General features: G+C 43.7%; 2 protein-coding genes across 3 annotated transcripts in view; one reads left to right on the top strand and one right to left on the bottom strand.

Annotated features, from left to right (window-relative positions):
* tmprss6 (transmembrane serine protease 6) overlaps window positions 1-12,660 on the bottom strand; it is a 261,509-nt gene that overhangs the window by 94,549 nt on the left and 154,300 nt on the right. The window lies entirely within an intron of this gene.
* On the top strand, window positions 195-8,886 carry LOC311011137 (equilibrative nucleoside transporter 1-like). Of its 2 annotated transcripts, none has more exons than XM_084005900.1 (13): window positions 195-445; window positions 1,419-1,479; window positions 1,614-1,695; window positions 1,888-2,060; window positions 2,811-2,950; window positions 3,144-3,278; window positions 4,637-4,734; window positions 5,247-5,325; window positions 5,448-5,506; window positions 6,765-6,873; window positions 7,778-7,863; window positions 8,015-8,214; window positions 8,303-8,886. In XM_084005900.1, the coding sequence occupies exons 2-13, from the start codon at window positions 1,457-1,459 to the stop codon at window positions 8,412-8,414; spliced, it is 1,296 nt and encodes a 431-aa protein (XP_083862026.1). In that variant the 5' UTR covers window positions 195-445; window positions 1,419-1,456; the 3' UTR covers window positions 8,415-8,886. The 2 variants fall into 2 exon arrangements, with proteins under 2 accessions (XP_083862026.1, XP_083862025.1); XM_084005899.1 differs by having other exon boundaries at window positions 1,415-1,479; window positions 8,303-8,885.

Genomic DNA, 12,660 nt, shown 5'->3' with positions numbered 1-12,660 from the left:
GGATGGCGGTCTCCTGGGTTAATGTCCGGTGGTGTTGGCCCTGCTTCGATCTCTTCCCCACGTGGACTTTATCACTCGTTTGATTTCCAGTTAATTTCCTGTAAGAGCTCGTTCAGGCACACATCAGTCATGTTTCCCTGGAGGAGACCCCCGTTCTGGTTCTCTTATCACATCTCAAAGTCCATTAAAGAGATCAAAGTTCACCACAGACAGCAGAAGTGATTCTGCTGAAGCTGCAGAAAGGATTTAAAATAACGAGACAGAAACAGGAAGAAGGATTTCACAACGACAGAGTTTAACAAACTGAACACCTCGACAGAAATAAAAATTAAGATTTGAGTAGACTTCAACAGAACAAGGAGAATTTAAGGAGACGGAAGCTGGTTGTTGAGGAGGAAAACCTCTGGACAACGTTGAGGGAACATCTGGAGGAGAAACACTGAAGGTAAAACCTGCTGCTGCTTTCTTTACTGTCGCTTTATGTTTCAGTAGTTTCAGAAGTTTATCTAAAAAACCCAGGATGTTAATAATTAACTGTTAACAGACGATACAGATAAAGATGGATGAATCAGTGAAACAGTTCAAAGAAATATTCAAATAACATGAATGATGAAGATGGCTGCCTGAGAGAGCCGTGTGGGACATTAGAAACACCTTAAAGTCTTGTGGGACATTAAAAACATCTTAAAGTCTCATGGGACTTTAAAACACCTTAAAGTCTCGTGGGATATTAAAACACCTTAAAGTCCTGTGGGAAATTTGAAACACCTGAAAGTCTTGTGGGACATTAAAACACCTTAGAGTCTCGTGGGACATTTGAAACACCTTAATGTCTCATGGGACATTAGAAACACCTTAAAGTCTCGTGGGATATTAAAACACCTTAAAGTCTTGTGGGACATTAAAACACTTTAAAGTCTTGTGGGACATTTGAAACACCTTAATGTCTCATGGGACATTAGAAACACCTTAAAGTCTCGTGGGATATTAAAACACCTTAAAGTCTCGTGGGACATTAAAACACCTTAAAGTCTCGTGGGACATTAAAACACCTTAAAGTCTCGTGGGACATTAAAACACCTTAGAGTCTTGTGGGACATTTGAAACTCCTTAAAGTCTCGTGGGACATTTGAAACACCTTAATGTCTAATGGGACATTAAAACACCTTAAAGTCTTGTGGGATATTAAAACACCTTAAAGTGTCGTGGGACATTAAAACACCTTAAAGTCTTGTGGGATATTAAAACACCTTAAAGTGTCGTGGGACATTAAAACACCTTAAAGTCTTGTGGGACATTTGAAACACCTTAAAGTCTCTATGTTTAAAAAGTTTGTTACAGGGTCATTTGGTACTGATAAATAATATCTCTGTTATAGTCTTTTATTTTGAAAGGTAACTTTTTCCCGTATCAGTCAGGTCTTCTGTCAATCAATCCAACACTTCCTCTGAATAAAATGGCCGACAACCCGAAAGACAAGTAAGTCAAAAACATCTTCAAATATTTAACTGTTCAATAAAAAGATAATCAATACTGAAGGATGTTTATGGTTTCCAGTTAAAGTCTGTGACTCATCAGTAAATTACTTTATTTTGAAAAACGTCTTCCTGCAGGTATTCTGGCGTCTGGCTGATCTTCTTCATGCTCGGTTTGGGGACGTTGCTGCCCTGGAACTTCTTCATGACTGCTACCATGGTATGACGTCACTTCCTGTCTCTTCTCAGCCACACCTCTGAAGCAGCTTTTATTTTGAAGGGTGGAGCAACATTGTGCAGCTACTGTGTTCTATGACGTATTTAATCGCACTATGGTTCCTTTGTTGCTGTAATGTGGTTCTCTCTGTATTGATGTTCAGACCAACGGTCTAACCCTGTATGTGGTCTGTAGTACTTCACCAGCCGTCTGAAGGACTCCTCGGCGGTCGCCTCCTCGGCCAATCAGACGGAGGCGTCCGGCGACCATCGCAGCCCTCTGGAGGCCAAGTTCAACAACGTGATGACGCTGTGCGCTATGTTGCCGCTGCTGCTCTGCACCTGCATCAACTCCTTCCTGCACTCGCGGTGAGTCACACCAACGAAGAAGAGGTCATAGGGGGCTGGGAGGGGGGCTCCAGGTCATAGTCCTAGACCTCCTAGATAGCATATCTTTTAGGAAGTCGTAAAGGTAATCAAAATTAAATATATCAGAATTAGTTCTCACTTTATTTGTAGTCTGGTCGAGCTCTACAGTCCAGGACTACAGTCCAGGTCTACAGTCCAGGTTTAGTATCAAGGTCTACAGTCCAGGACTACAGTCCAGGTTTAGTATCAAAGTTTACAGACCATGTCTACAGTCCAGGTCTACAGCTCAGGTTTAGTATCAAGGTCTACAGTCCAGGACTACAGTCCAGGTCTACAGTTCAGGTTTAGTATCAAAGTTTACAGACCACGTCTACAGTCCAGGTCTACAGTCCAGGTTTAGTATCAAAGTTTACAGACCATGTCTACAGTCCAGGTCTACAGCTCAGGTTTAGTATCAAAGTTTACAGACCACGTCTACAGTCCAGGTCTACAGTCCAGGTTTAGTATCAAAGTTTACAGACCATGTCTACAGTCCAGGTCTACAGCTCAGGTTTAGTATCAAAGTTTACAGACCATGTCTACAGTCCAGGTCTACAGCTCAGGTTTAGTATCAAAGTTTACAGACCATGTCTACAGTCCAGGTCTACAGCTCAGGTTTAGTATCAAGGTCTACAGTCCAGGACTACAGTCCAGGTCTACAGTTCAGGTTTAGTATCAAGGTCTACAGTCCAGGTCTACGGTTTGTTTCAGGGTCCCCCAGCGTTTGCGTGTGATGGGCAGTCTGCTCATCATCATGTTGGTCTTTATCGCCACGGCGATCCTTGTCAAAGTTCCTCTGGAGCCGCTGCCCTTCTTCTCCGTTACCATGGTGAAGATCGTCATCATCAACTGTGAGTCTGTTGGTTCAAACTGTTTACTTGTTCATCCAACTCATTTCTTTGAATTTCTTTGAACTTGTGCGTGTTTAGTGTGACGTCATCGGCGTGCTGTGACATGAGAATGAGAGTCTCTCTGTCTGTCCATCGTCCTCCTGCCTGTCTGTCCCCCTGCCTGTCTGTCTGTCTGTCTGTCCGTCTGTCCCAGCGTTCGGGGCCATCCTTCAGGGCAGTCTGTTCGGGATGGCCGGCGTGCTGCCGTCCTCCTACACGACTCCCATCATGAGTGGTCAGGGACTTGCTGGAACCTTCGCTGCCTTCTCCATGATCTGCGCCATCGCAAGTCTGATCAATACTCATCGATAACTTATCAATAACTTGTCCATACATTTTTGAAAGCTGCTTTATTGTAGGCAGCTGGACTTGGTTTAGGGGTTTTGAAGACTTTCTAACTGACTGGAGATCAGGTATTGAACTGAACTCCGAAGTGAAGAAGAGGAGAAACCAGATTAGTCAATAATTCATTTGTTTGTAACGTATCAATACATTATCAATTACATATCAATAACTCCAATGATCAGATTGAGTTCATTGGAGCCATTTGAAATGTTTTCTCTGTATTAATAGAGCATATTTTATACTGTTGAAGTCAGTCACTAACTTTTTATTTTCTCCTCTCTTTCCCCTCCCTCCCTCCCTCCCTTCCTTCCTCCCTACCTTTCTTCCTAACTCCCTTCCTTCCTCCCTACCTACTTTCCTCTTCCCTTCCTTCCTCCCTACCTACCTTCCTCCTCCCTCCCCTCCTCCCTCCCCTCCTTCCTCCTCCATTCCTTCCTCCCTCCCTTCCTCCCTCCCTCCCTCCCTCCCTCCCTCCCTCCCTCCCTCCTCCCTTCCATCCTCCCTCCCCTCCTCCCTCCCCTCCTTCCTTCCTCCCTCCCTTCCTCCCTTCCATCCTCCCTTCCATCCTCCCTCCCCTCCTTCCTCCTCCCTTCCATCCTCCCTTCCCTCCTTCCTCCTCCATTCCTTCCTCCCTCCCTCCCTCCCTCCTCCCTTCCATTCTCCCTCCCCTCCTTCCTCCCTACCTTCCTCCCTACCTTCCTCCCTCCCTCCTCCCTTCCTCCCTCCCTCCTCCCTTCCATTCTCCCTCCCCTCCTCCCTTCCTCCCTCCCTCCCTCCCTTCCTCCCTCCCCTCCTTCCTCCCTACCTTCCTCCCTCCCCTCCTTCCTCCCTACCTTCCTCCCTCCCTTCCTCCCTCCCTCCCTTCCTCCCTTCCATCCTCCCTCCCCTCCTCCCTCCCCTCCTTCCTCCCTCCCTTCCTCCCTCCCTTCCATCCTCCCTCCCCTCCTCCCTCCCCTCCTTCCTCCCTCCCTTCCTCCCTCCCTTCCTCCTCCCTTCCATCCTCCCTCCCCTCCTTCCTCCCTTCCATCCTCCCTCCCCTCCTCCCTCCCCTCCTTCCTCCCTCCCTCCCTCCCTCCCTCCCTTCCATCCTCCCTCCCCTCCTCCCTCCCCTCCTTCCTCCCTCCTTCCTCCCTTCCATCCTCCCCCCCCTCCTCCCTCCCTCCCCTCCTTCCTCCCTCCCTCCCTCCCTTCCATCCTCCCTCCCCTCCTCCCTCCCCTCCTTCCTCCCTCCCTCCTCCCTCCCCTCCTCCCTACCCTCCTCCCTCCCCTCCTTCCTCCCTCCCTGCCTCCCTCCCTCCCTAGGTGGCTCAGATCTTCAGGATGCAGCGTTTGGTTATTTCATCACAGCCTGTGCTGTTATTAGTCTGTCCATCGTCTCCTACATCCTGCTGCCTAAACTGGTAAGAGTCTCATCCTGATAGAGGGATCCATCTTTTATGGTTTTATGGGTTTTGGTTAGTTTCTCTTTATGTGTGGGTTATGGTTAGGGTCCTGGTTTAAGGTCTGGGTTAGGGTCATGAACAAAAGGACTTTGGATCGGTATCAGTGCTGGCAGATTTCATGACCAATGAAAGTGGAAGGTCAGAGGTCACATCCCTCCACCGGCCTCCAACATAGTGATCTACAGGTCCACACATATTGTCAGATAGCTATCAAGTATAACAATCCAAGTAACAGATAACAGATAAGTTAATATAACTCAAAACATTTGGTGAAACTGATTACATACTTACTATTTTATAAGTTACACAAACACTCTAAATGAAGTAGTTCTAACTAGGTTAGTTTAAGTCAGACAAACATAATTCTGTAAGTTGAACATACTATAGTTTGCAGTACTGAGAGGTTCCTCTGATGTTGTGATGTCGTCACTTTACTGGAGTGGACTAATGGTCTCTGTTTGTGTTTACAGGAGTTTTATCAGTTTTATCAGCAGACAAACAGGAACCAGATACCGGACCAGGAGAACTCCGTCAGTCTGATGGACCGGGGTCTGAAACAAAACTCACTTTTTATTTTATTTGTTTGGTTAACTCATGTTGTCAGAATTTATTTTACTCTTCTTCTTCTTCTTCTTCTTCTTCTTCTTCTTCTTCTTCTTCTTCTTCTAAAGGTGAATCAGCTGATCAGAAAACCCACCAGAACATCTCCATGATGAAAATATTTAAGAAGGTCAAACACTCAACTTCTACTTTGATTTATCAATGAATTAATTAAGTAACATGAACACACTTTTCTGGATCTTTAAAGAGACGTGTGACTCGTTCTTTACATCGGTGTCTCGTTTATGAGTTGTTCAATTACATTTTATTTTTAGTGTCATATCACAACAAAAGTTATGTCAGGACACATTCCACATCAAGCAGGACTAGAACCGGACCAGGATCAGAACAGGACCAGGACCAGGGCTAGAAAAGGACCAGGGCTAGAAAAGGACCAGGACTAGAACAGGACCAGGACTAGAAAAGGATCAGGACTAGAACAGGACCAAGGCTAGAACAGGACCAGGGCTAGAACAGGACCAAGACTAGAACAGGACCAGGACTAAAACAGGATCAGGATCAGGACCAGAACAGGAACAGGACTAGAACAGGAGGATTAACAGTAGCATAGTATAGTAGTAGTATTAAAAGTAATAGTAGTAGTATTAACAGCAGTAGTATTAGTAGTAGTATTAACAGTAGTTGTAGTAATATTTACAGGAGTAGTATTAACAGTAGTATTAGTATTAACAGTAGTAGTAGTAGTAGTATTAACAGTAGTAGTAGTAGTAGTATTAATAGTAATAGTAGTAGTATTAACAGTAGTAGTAATAGTAGTAGTATTAACAGTAGTATAGTATAGTAGTAGTATTAACAGTAGTTGTAGTAATATTTACAGGAGTAGTATTAACAGTAGTAGTATTAGTAGTAGTATTAACAGTAGTTGTAGTAATATTTACAGGAGTAGTATTAACAGTAGTATTAGTATTAACAGTAGTAGTAGTAGTAGTATTAACAGTAGTAGTAGTAGTAGTATTAATAGTAATAGTAGTAGTATTAACAGTAGTAGTAATAGTAGTAGTATTAACAGTAGTAGTAATAGTAGTAGTATTAACAGTAGTATAGTATAGTAGTAGTATTAACAGTAGTTGTAGTAATATTTACAGGAGTAGTATTAACCATTAGTATTAACAGCAGTAGTATTAGTATTAACAGTAGTAGTAGTAGTATTAATTGTAATAGTAGTAGTATTAACAGTAGTAGTAATAGTAGTAGTATTAACAGTAGTTGTAGTAATATTTACAGGAGTAGTATTAACAGTAGTATTAGTATTAACAGTAGTAGTAGTAGTAGTAGTAGTAGTATTAACAGTATGTGTTTGTGTGGTTTTGGTTTGTTGTCGTCACTCATTCCGTGTGTATTCCTGCCTGCTGACCTTTGACCTCTAGATCTGGCTGTTGGCTCTGTTGGTCTGCTTCACCTTCACGGTCACCATCGGCACGTTTCCCGCCATCACTGCCGACACCAGGTCTACGCTGGCCGACGGGGGCTCCTGGGGTCAGTCACATGGTCTTCAGCCTCACTTCCTCTTCCTGCTCCGGCTCCCTGTTGATGTCATCGATACGATCCAGAAGAGATTTCTTTTAAACACACATATGGTCCACGTCTCTGTTGGTCAGATTAGCTTCAAATGAAAAGCAATGGACTGCCGGCAGAGGTGGATGTAGGGTTTTAGGGGGCCGGAGGGAAACCACAGATGTGGGGCCCTCCCTCACATCCTTTCAATTGCAATTTAGCTTCGCAAAACCTCTTTCCAGTGTCAAGAGACTTTCATTCCCGGTTCACGTTTGTTTTAAGCCTCTCAGAGAGATCGTAGCAGCTATCCATGTTTCTGATGTGACAAAAACCCCAGAAGAAGATATGACGGCGTATCAGGGCCACTGGAGGAAAAAACAACTTTGCAGAGAGAGATTGGCAATATTCAGAGAAAAAAAGTGGCAAATTTGTGAGTTTATTAGGATGCTAACAAACAAGCGGCATCTATACTAGCTAACTTCCCATGAATGTACATTTATGTTTGTAATGAATCATCCCAACGTGTGACATCACCTCGTTAAGGTCCTTAGGGTGATGATGTTGATGCTTATTGTTGCTTGTATTCATATGAGGACAAACTGTCATCTTATGGGTGTTTATTGATCGGGCAGTTGGGCTAAGATGCTAGCGGTAGCTTTCACTTGTTCTCATAGCAACGGCAAACATCCAGTGTTAGCGGAACCAAGTAACTTGTTTATATCGGCTATATATATTTATAAAGTGGCAAATTTGCCAATTTTTTTTAACTGAGTAATTGCCCCCCTCTCTCGGCTCTGTTGTGGTTTTTTCTCCTACAGTGACCCTGATACGCCATCGTAAGAAGAAGCAATAACAGTGAACGTTTCAACTGGCTCTTTGTTTTCAGACCAGTACTTCATCCCAGTCAGCTGTTTCCTGCTCTTCAACTTGTGTGACTGGGCGGGGCGGAGCTTAACGGCCATCTGGATGTGGGTGAGTCAGACATGGACCAGGGTCTGGGTCTCTCTCTTCATCCAGTCTGGATGTGGCCAAGTCAGACATGGACCAGGATCTGGGTCTCCCTTCCTGTTTCTTATGTATAAATGATGAATAAGTTAGTGATGACATGATTTCCTGTTTCCAGCCCAGGAAGGACAGTCTGGTACTTCCTGTTGCCGTCGTGTGTCGCCTCGTCTTCGTCCCCCTCTTCATGCTGTGTAATGTCCACCCTCGTCTTCACCTCCCTGTCTTCTTCAGCCACGACGGCTGGTTCATTGTCTTCATGGTGCTGTTCTCCTTCAGTAACGGCTACCTGGCCAGCCTCTGCATGTGCTACGGTCCAAAGTAAGTAACCCGGATGAGGTAAGGTTAACTCAGTTCTACGAGGACGTTGTAGAAATCCTCACTAATAGATTTGTCTCGTTCTTTTCAGGAATGTTCTTCCTCATGAAGCAGAAACAGCTGGAGCCATCATGGCCTTCTTTCTGTCTCTGGGTCTGGCTTCAGGTGCCGGTCTGTCCTTTGTCTTCAGAGCACTGGTTTGATTGGAAAACGACATCATAACTACGGGACTAACTGATACAGGATCTGGTTATTACTGGTTTAACTGGAAAACTGGCTGCTAACCAATGGATTAAATGGGAAACAAACATGCGGTTGTTACTGGTTTGACTGGGAGGAAACCCTTCAGATGTTCAACATGAACCAGAAACAGAAGAAAAGCAGGAGGAGAACGGAAGTGAACATCGTGACGGTGATGGAACGTCACCAGGAACATAAACATCTCCAGGAACTTGGATATCGTTCAGTTGGAGGAGCACGTACATGACAGTAGTCGTATGTATTCAAACGCACCTGAACATCACTGAGCAGCACCAAATAAATGCATTTTAACTCCAACTTCACTGTATTCTCAAAATATATCACGGGTGTAAATTATATTGGGACTTTTTTCAACATACTGTATTATAACTTTTTTTGGACGGCGTATCAGAACCACTGTAGGAAAAAAAAACAAAAATGGAGCCAAGAGAGGGGGACAATATTTAGTTTATTATGATGCTAACAACCAGCATCTTTGCTAGCTAACTTCCCATCAACGTACGTTTGTTTCTAATGAACGTGTGACAACGCCTCGTTAAGGTCCTTAGGGTGATAATGTTGATGCTTATTGTTGGTTGTATTTATATGAGGACAGATTGTCATCGTATGGGTGTTTATTTATTGGGGCGGTTGGGCTAAGATGCTAGCGGTAGCTTTCACTCGTTTCTCATAGCAACGGCAAACAGCCGGTGTTAGCGAAACCAGGCAACTTGTTTACGTGGGCTATGAAAAGTGAAAGCTACTGCTTTCCAAACGGACGGTGGACTGACTTCTCTTTGAGGACACTGGTGGTGCTGGTTCTTCTGTTGGCTTCAGTCCGCTGAAGTCACTTGACTCCGCCGTCCAGGGTTCATCACTGAGCCGAGTGCAACCAGTGTGTTCGCATGGCAAACATGGCAATCTGCCGGAGACGAGCAACAGCAACAGAGGCCAATGGTGATAAACTGCTCAGAGAGCAGGAACAACAGGCTGATGGACAGATGGAGGGAGACGAGCTGGCAGCAGGAGGGAGGGAGGGAGGGAGGGAGGGAGAGAGAGAGAGAGACAGACATGCCCTGTGACGACTGTAGTCGTAACTTTCTGGATAGAGATATATAGAGATGTGTTTAGAATTCACAATAACAATATAATGTGTGTGTGTGTACATATATATATATATATATATACACACACACAATATAATGTGTGTGTGTGTACACATATATATATATATATATACACAATATAATGTGTGTGTGTGTACATATATATATATATATATATACACAATATAATGTGTGTGTGTGTACATATATATATATATATATATATATATATATATATATACACAATATAATGTGTGTGTGTACATATATATATATATATATACACACACAATATAATGTGTGTGTGTGTACATATATATATATATATATATACACAATATAATGTGTGTGTGTGTACATATATATATATATATATACACAATATAATGTGTGTGTGTGTACATATATATATATATATATACACACAATATAATGTGTGTGAGTGAGTGTGTGTGTGATATTAACCATTTCATAAGTGGCCTAGACCAGCTTTTAATGTTGTGTTTCCAAACATTTCCTGCCTACTTTGTCTCTAACAGTTTTGTTATTTAGATGCAGTTTAACATTTCAACCTTGAAGATCAAGTAAAGAAAGTTTCACGACCCTCTCCTGGACTTCGTCCGGCTTCCTCTCCTGAAAATCAATGAATCCCGTGGTGGGATCCGTCAACATGAAGGCCTCGGTGACAACATAAAGAGCTCTTGGAAAGAAGAGAAGAAAAAGTGTGTTTTATGTCTGATAATAGTGGATTATGGTTTTCCGTCTCGGAGGAATAGATCCTTTAATGTGAAGCCGACGTGCGGCCTCAGTGGATGAAGCTGAAAGTGCTGATTTGGGAGGAAACGGACAAAGAGATGAAAGCTGCTGAAGTTTATCTGCTCGGCACAAAGTCACAGTCACACAGTCAAGGACAGGAAGTATCAGAGGAGGGTCTGCTCACCTGAGGAGGACCTCCATCAGTCTGGTTCTCCTGCTGTAGCAGCTGCTTTTATGTCCATCAGCTGCTGATGCTGGAAATTATGATAATTCATAAGAAGATTGATTAAAAGTCACTATTGGACGTGTTGCAACAGCCTTGTTTTATACTTTATAAGCCTAAAAGACACTACATTGGGTTTTCACATGGTATCTCTGCGTAGTCAGGGGTCAAGAGTCTTTAGGGTTAGGGTTAGTGTGGAGAAAATGGGAAAATGGCTGAGTTTGACGGTAAGCGGGCGGCATTTCGGTACCAGTCCCAAGTGCTAAGAACTGGCAACCCATTGAGGGTGCAGGCGCTTGGAGCAACAGCTGTGTAGTGAGGTGAATGCAATGGAAGGGGGGAGTGCGAGTGTGACATCTAGTGGCTGGATGTCATCAATGTTTTCAATAGCACCTTCAAGGTGTGTTTTTGGAAGAAAAAAAGTTTGGGAAAGAATTCTGGGGGGACCCACTGCAGTCACTGAGCAGACCCACTAAGGGTCTCAGACCTCAGGTGGAAGATCTCTGTTTTACACTTTAAAAGCCTAAAAGACATTTGGTCTCAGACCTGACAAGTGCAGTGTATTTTTCTTCTTCTCCTCCCCACTAGGAGTGTGTTGGCCAGCAGGTGGCAGTGTTGTGTAAGGTTGTATTCCCTCCAGCAGGAGAACAGAGTCAGGAAGGCTGGCACGCTGCCACCTAGCTGTATTATCTCCAGCAAAGCCCGCACTGTAAAGGCAGCTATTGAATATTGAGTTTGGTGTGTGTGTGTGTGTGTGTGTGTGTGTGTGTGTGTGTGTGTGTGTGTGTGTGTGTGTGTGTGTGTGTGTGTGTGTGTGTGTGTGTGTGTGTGTGGCCCCTAACAGCTGAATCAGGGAGAAACAGGGCCAACAGCCGCCTCTCACCTAATGAAGCACCCTGAAGACGACTGACAACTGCCCACACACACACACACACACACACACACACACACACACCGGCTGTCCTCTGGTCCAGCTCGATGGGACCACAAGGAGCCAGATGCAGCAGCCAAGATGTGACTCGGAGCCAAACGTCTGAATATTTCTCTCTCGTTTGTCTGCTGACGTCCAGTTGGATTGTTTGTCTGTCATTTCATCTTCTAATTGAATAAACTCACTTTCACAGTGTTTTATAAAAACATGAAAACACACTGAAATATCTCAGCAACTATTTGATTGATGAACAGGATATTTCACACATATTCAAGTTCTTTTTTTTAATGTCTGGAAATGGTTGGATTTCCATGAAACGTTAATGTAATGCTGGATTATAGACCGTAGTTTTCATTCTTTATTTCAAACAATTAGAAAAAGATGAAAATGAATGAACAAAAGGAAAATTAGAACAACACATTCATTACGGACTGAAAATTTTTTTTTCATGACAAATGATACTTTGATTCTGCACCTTTCTAAAAGCCCTGTGAATGTATTGTTTTTTTTTAATTATTCGTTTACATAAAAATGTTATCAATATGACCTTTAAAGTGTTCTCTCCGGGTTCTCTGGCTTCCTCCCACAGTCCAAAGACATGCAGGATGGGGATAGGTTAATTGGTGACTCTAAATTGCCCGTAGGTGTGAATGTGAGTGTGAATGGTTGTTTGTCTCTACATGTTGGCCCTGTGATAGACTGGCGTCCTGTCCAGGGTGTACCCTGCCTTCGCCCAATGACAGCTGGGATCGGCTCCAGCCCCCCCGTGACCCTAAATACAGGATAAGCGGTAGAAAATGGATGGATGGATGGATGACCTTTAAAGTCAAACAGGTGAGTTACATAAAATCTATAAAAAAAAAGATATATATATTTTTTTACCAGTCTGTAATTTCAACATGAGGGTCTATGGGGTCTCGAGTCCTGGTTCCGACCTGCTGGGTTCCAGATCTCCACGGCGACGGAAGGATGAACTGGCATGACATTTTCTCAAGCAGTTCAAATTTACAAAAGAAGAAATTATATTACATGTTCTCCTCTTTCCTCCCTCAACCCAGCGTCATAATTACATCATCTTATTTGTCTTCATACTCAACCGTCTCCACGACAACCACCTGCCTCAACCCTGCCATTAATAACCCTGTTTCCATCCTTCCTTCCTCTCTCTCCATTCTTTCACAAACTCAAAACTG

Source organism: Eutrigla gurnardus (genome assembly GCF_963514095.1).
Source record: "Eutrigla gurnardus genome assembly, chromosome: 3".
Lineage (NCBI taxonomy): Eukaryota > Metazoa > Chordata > Actinopteri > Perciformes > Triglidae > Eutrigla > Eutrigla gurnardus.
The sequence above is the reverse complement of the archived record's forward strand: the minus strand, read 5'-3'. Positions and strand labels throughout refer to the sequence as shown.

Coding starts and splice junctions, on each gene's coding strand:
- LOC311011137 (XM_084005900.1), top strand. CDS start 1,457: ATGGCCGACAACCCGAAAGACAA. Junction 3,279..4,636: donor CATGATCTGCGCCATCGCAA/GTCTGATCAATA, acceptor CTCCCTCCCTAG/GTGGCTCAGATCTTCAGGAT. Junction 4,735..5,246: donor ACATCCTGCTGCCTAAACTG/GTAAGAGTCTCA, acceptor TTGTGTTTACAG/GAGTTTTATCAGTTTTATCA.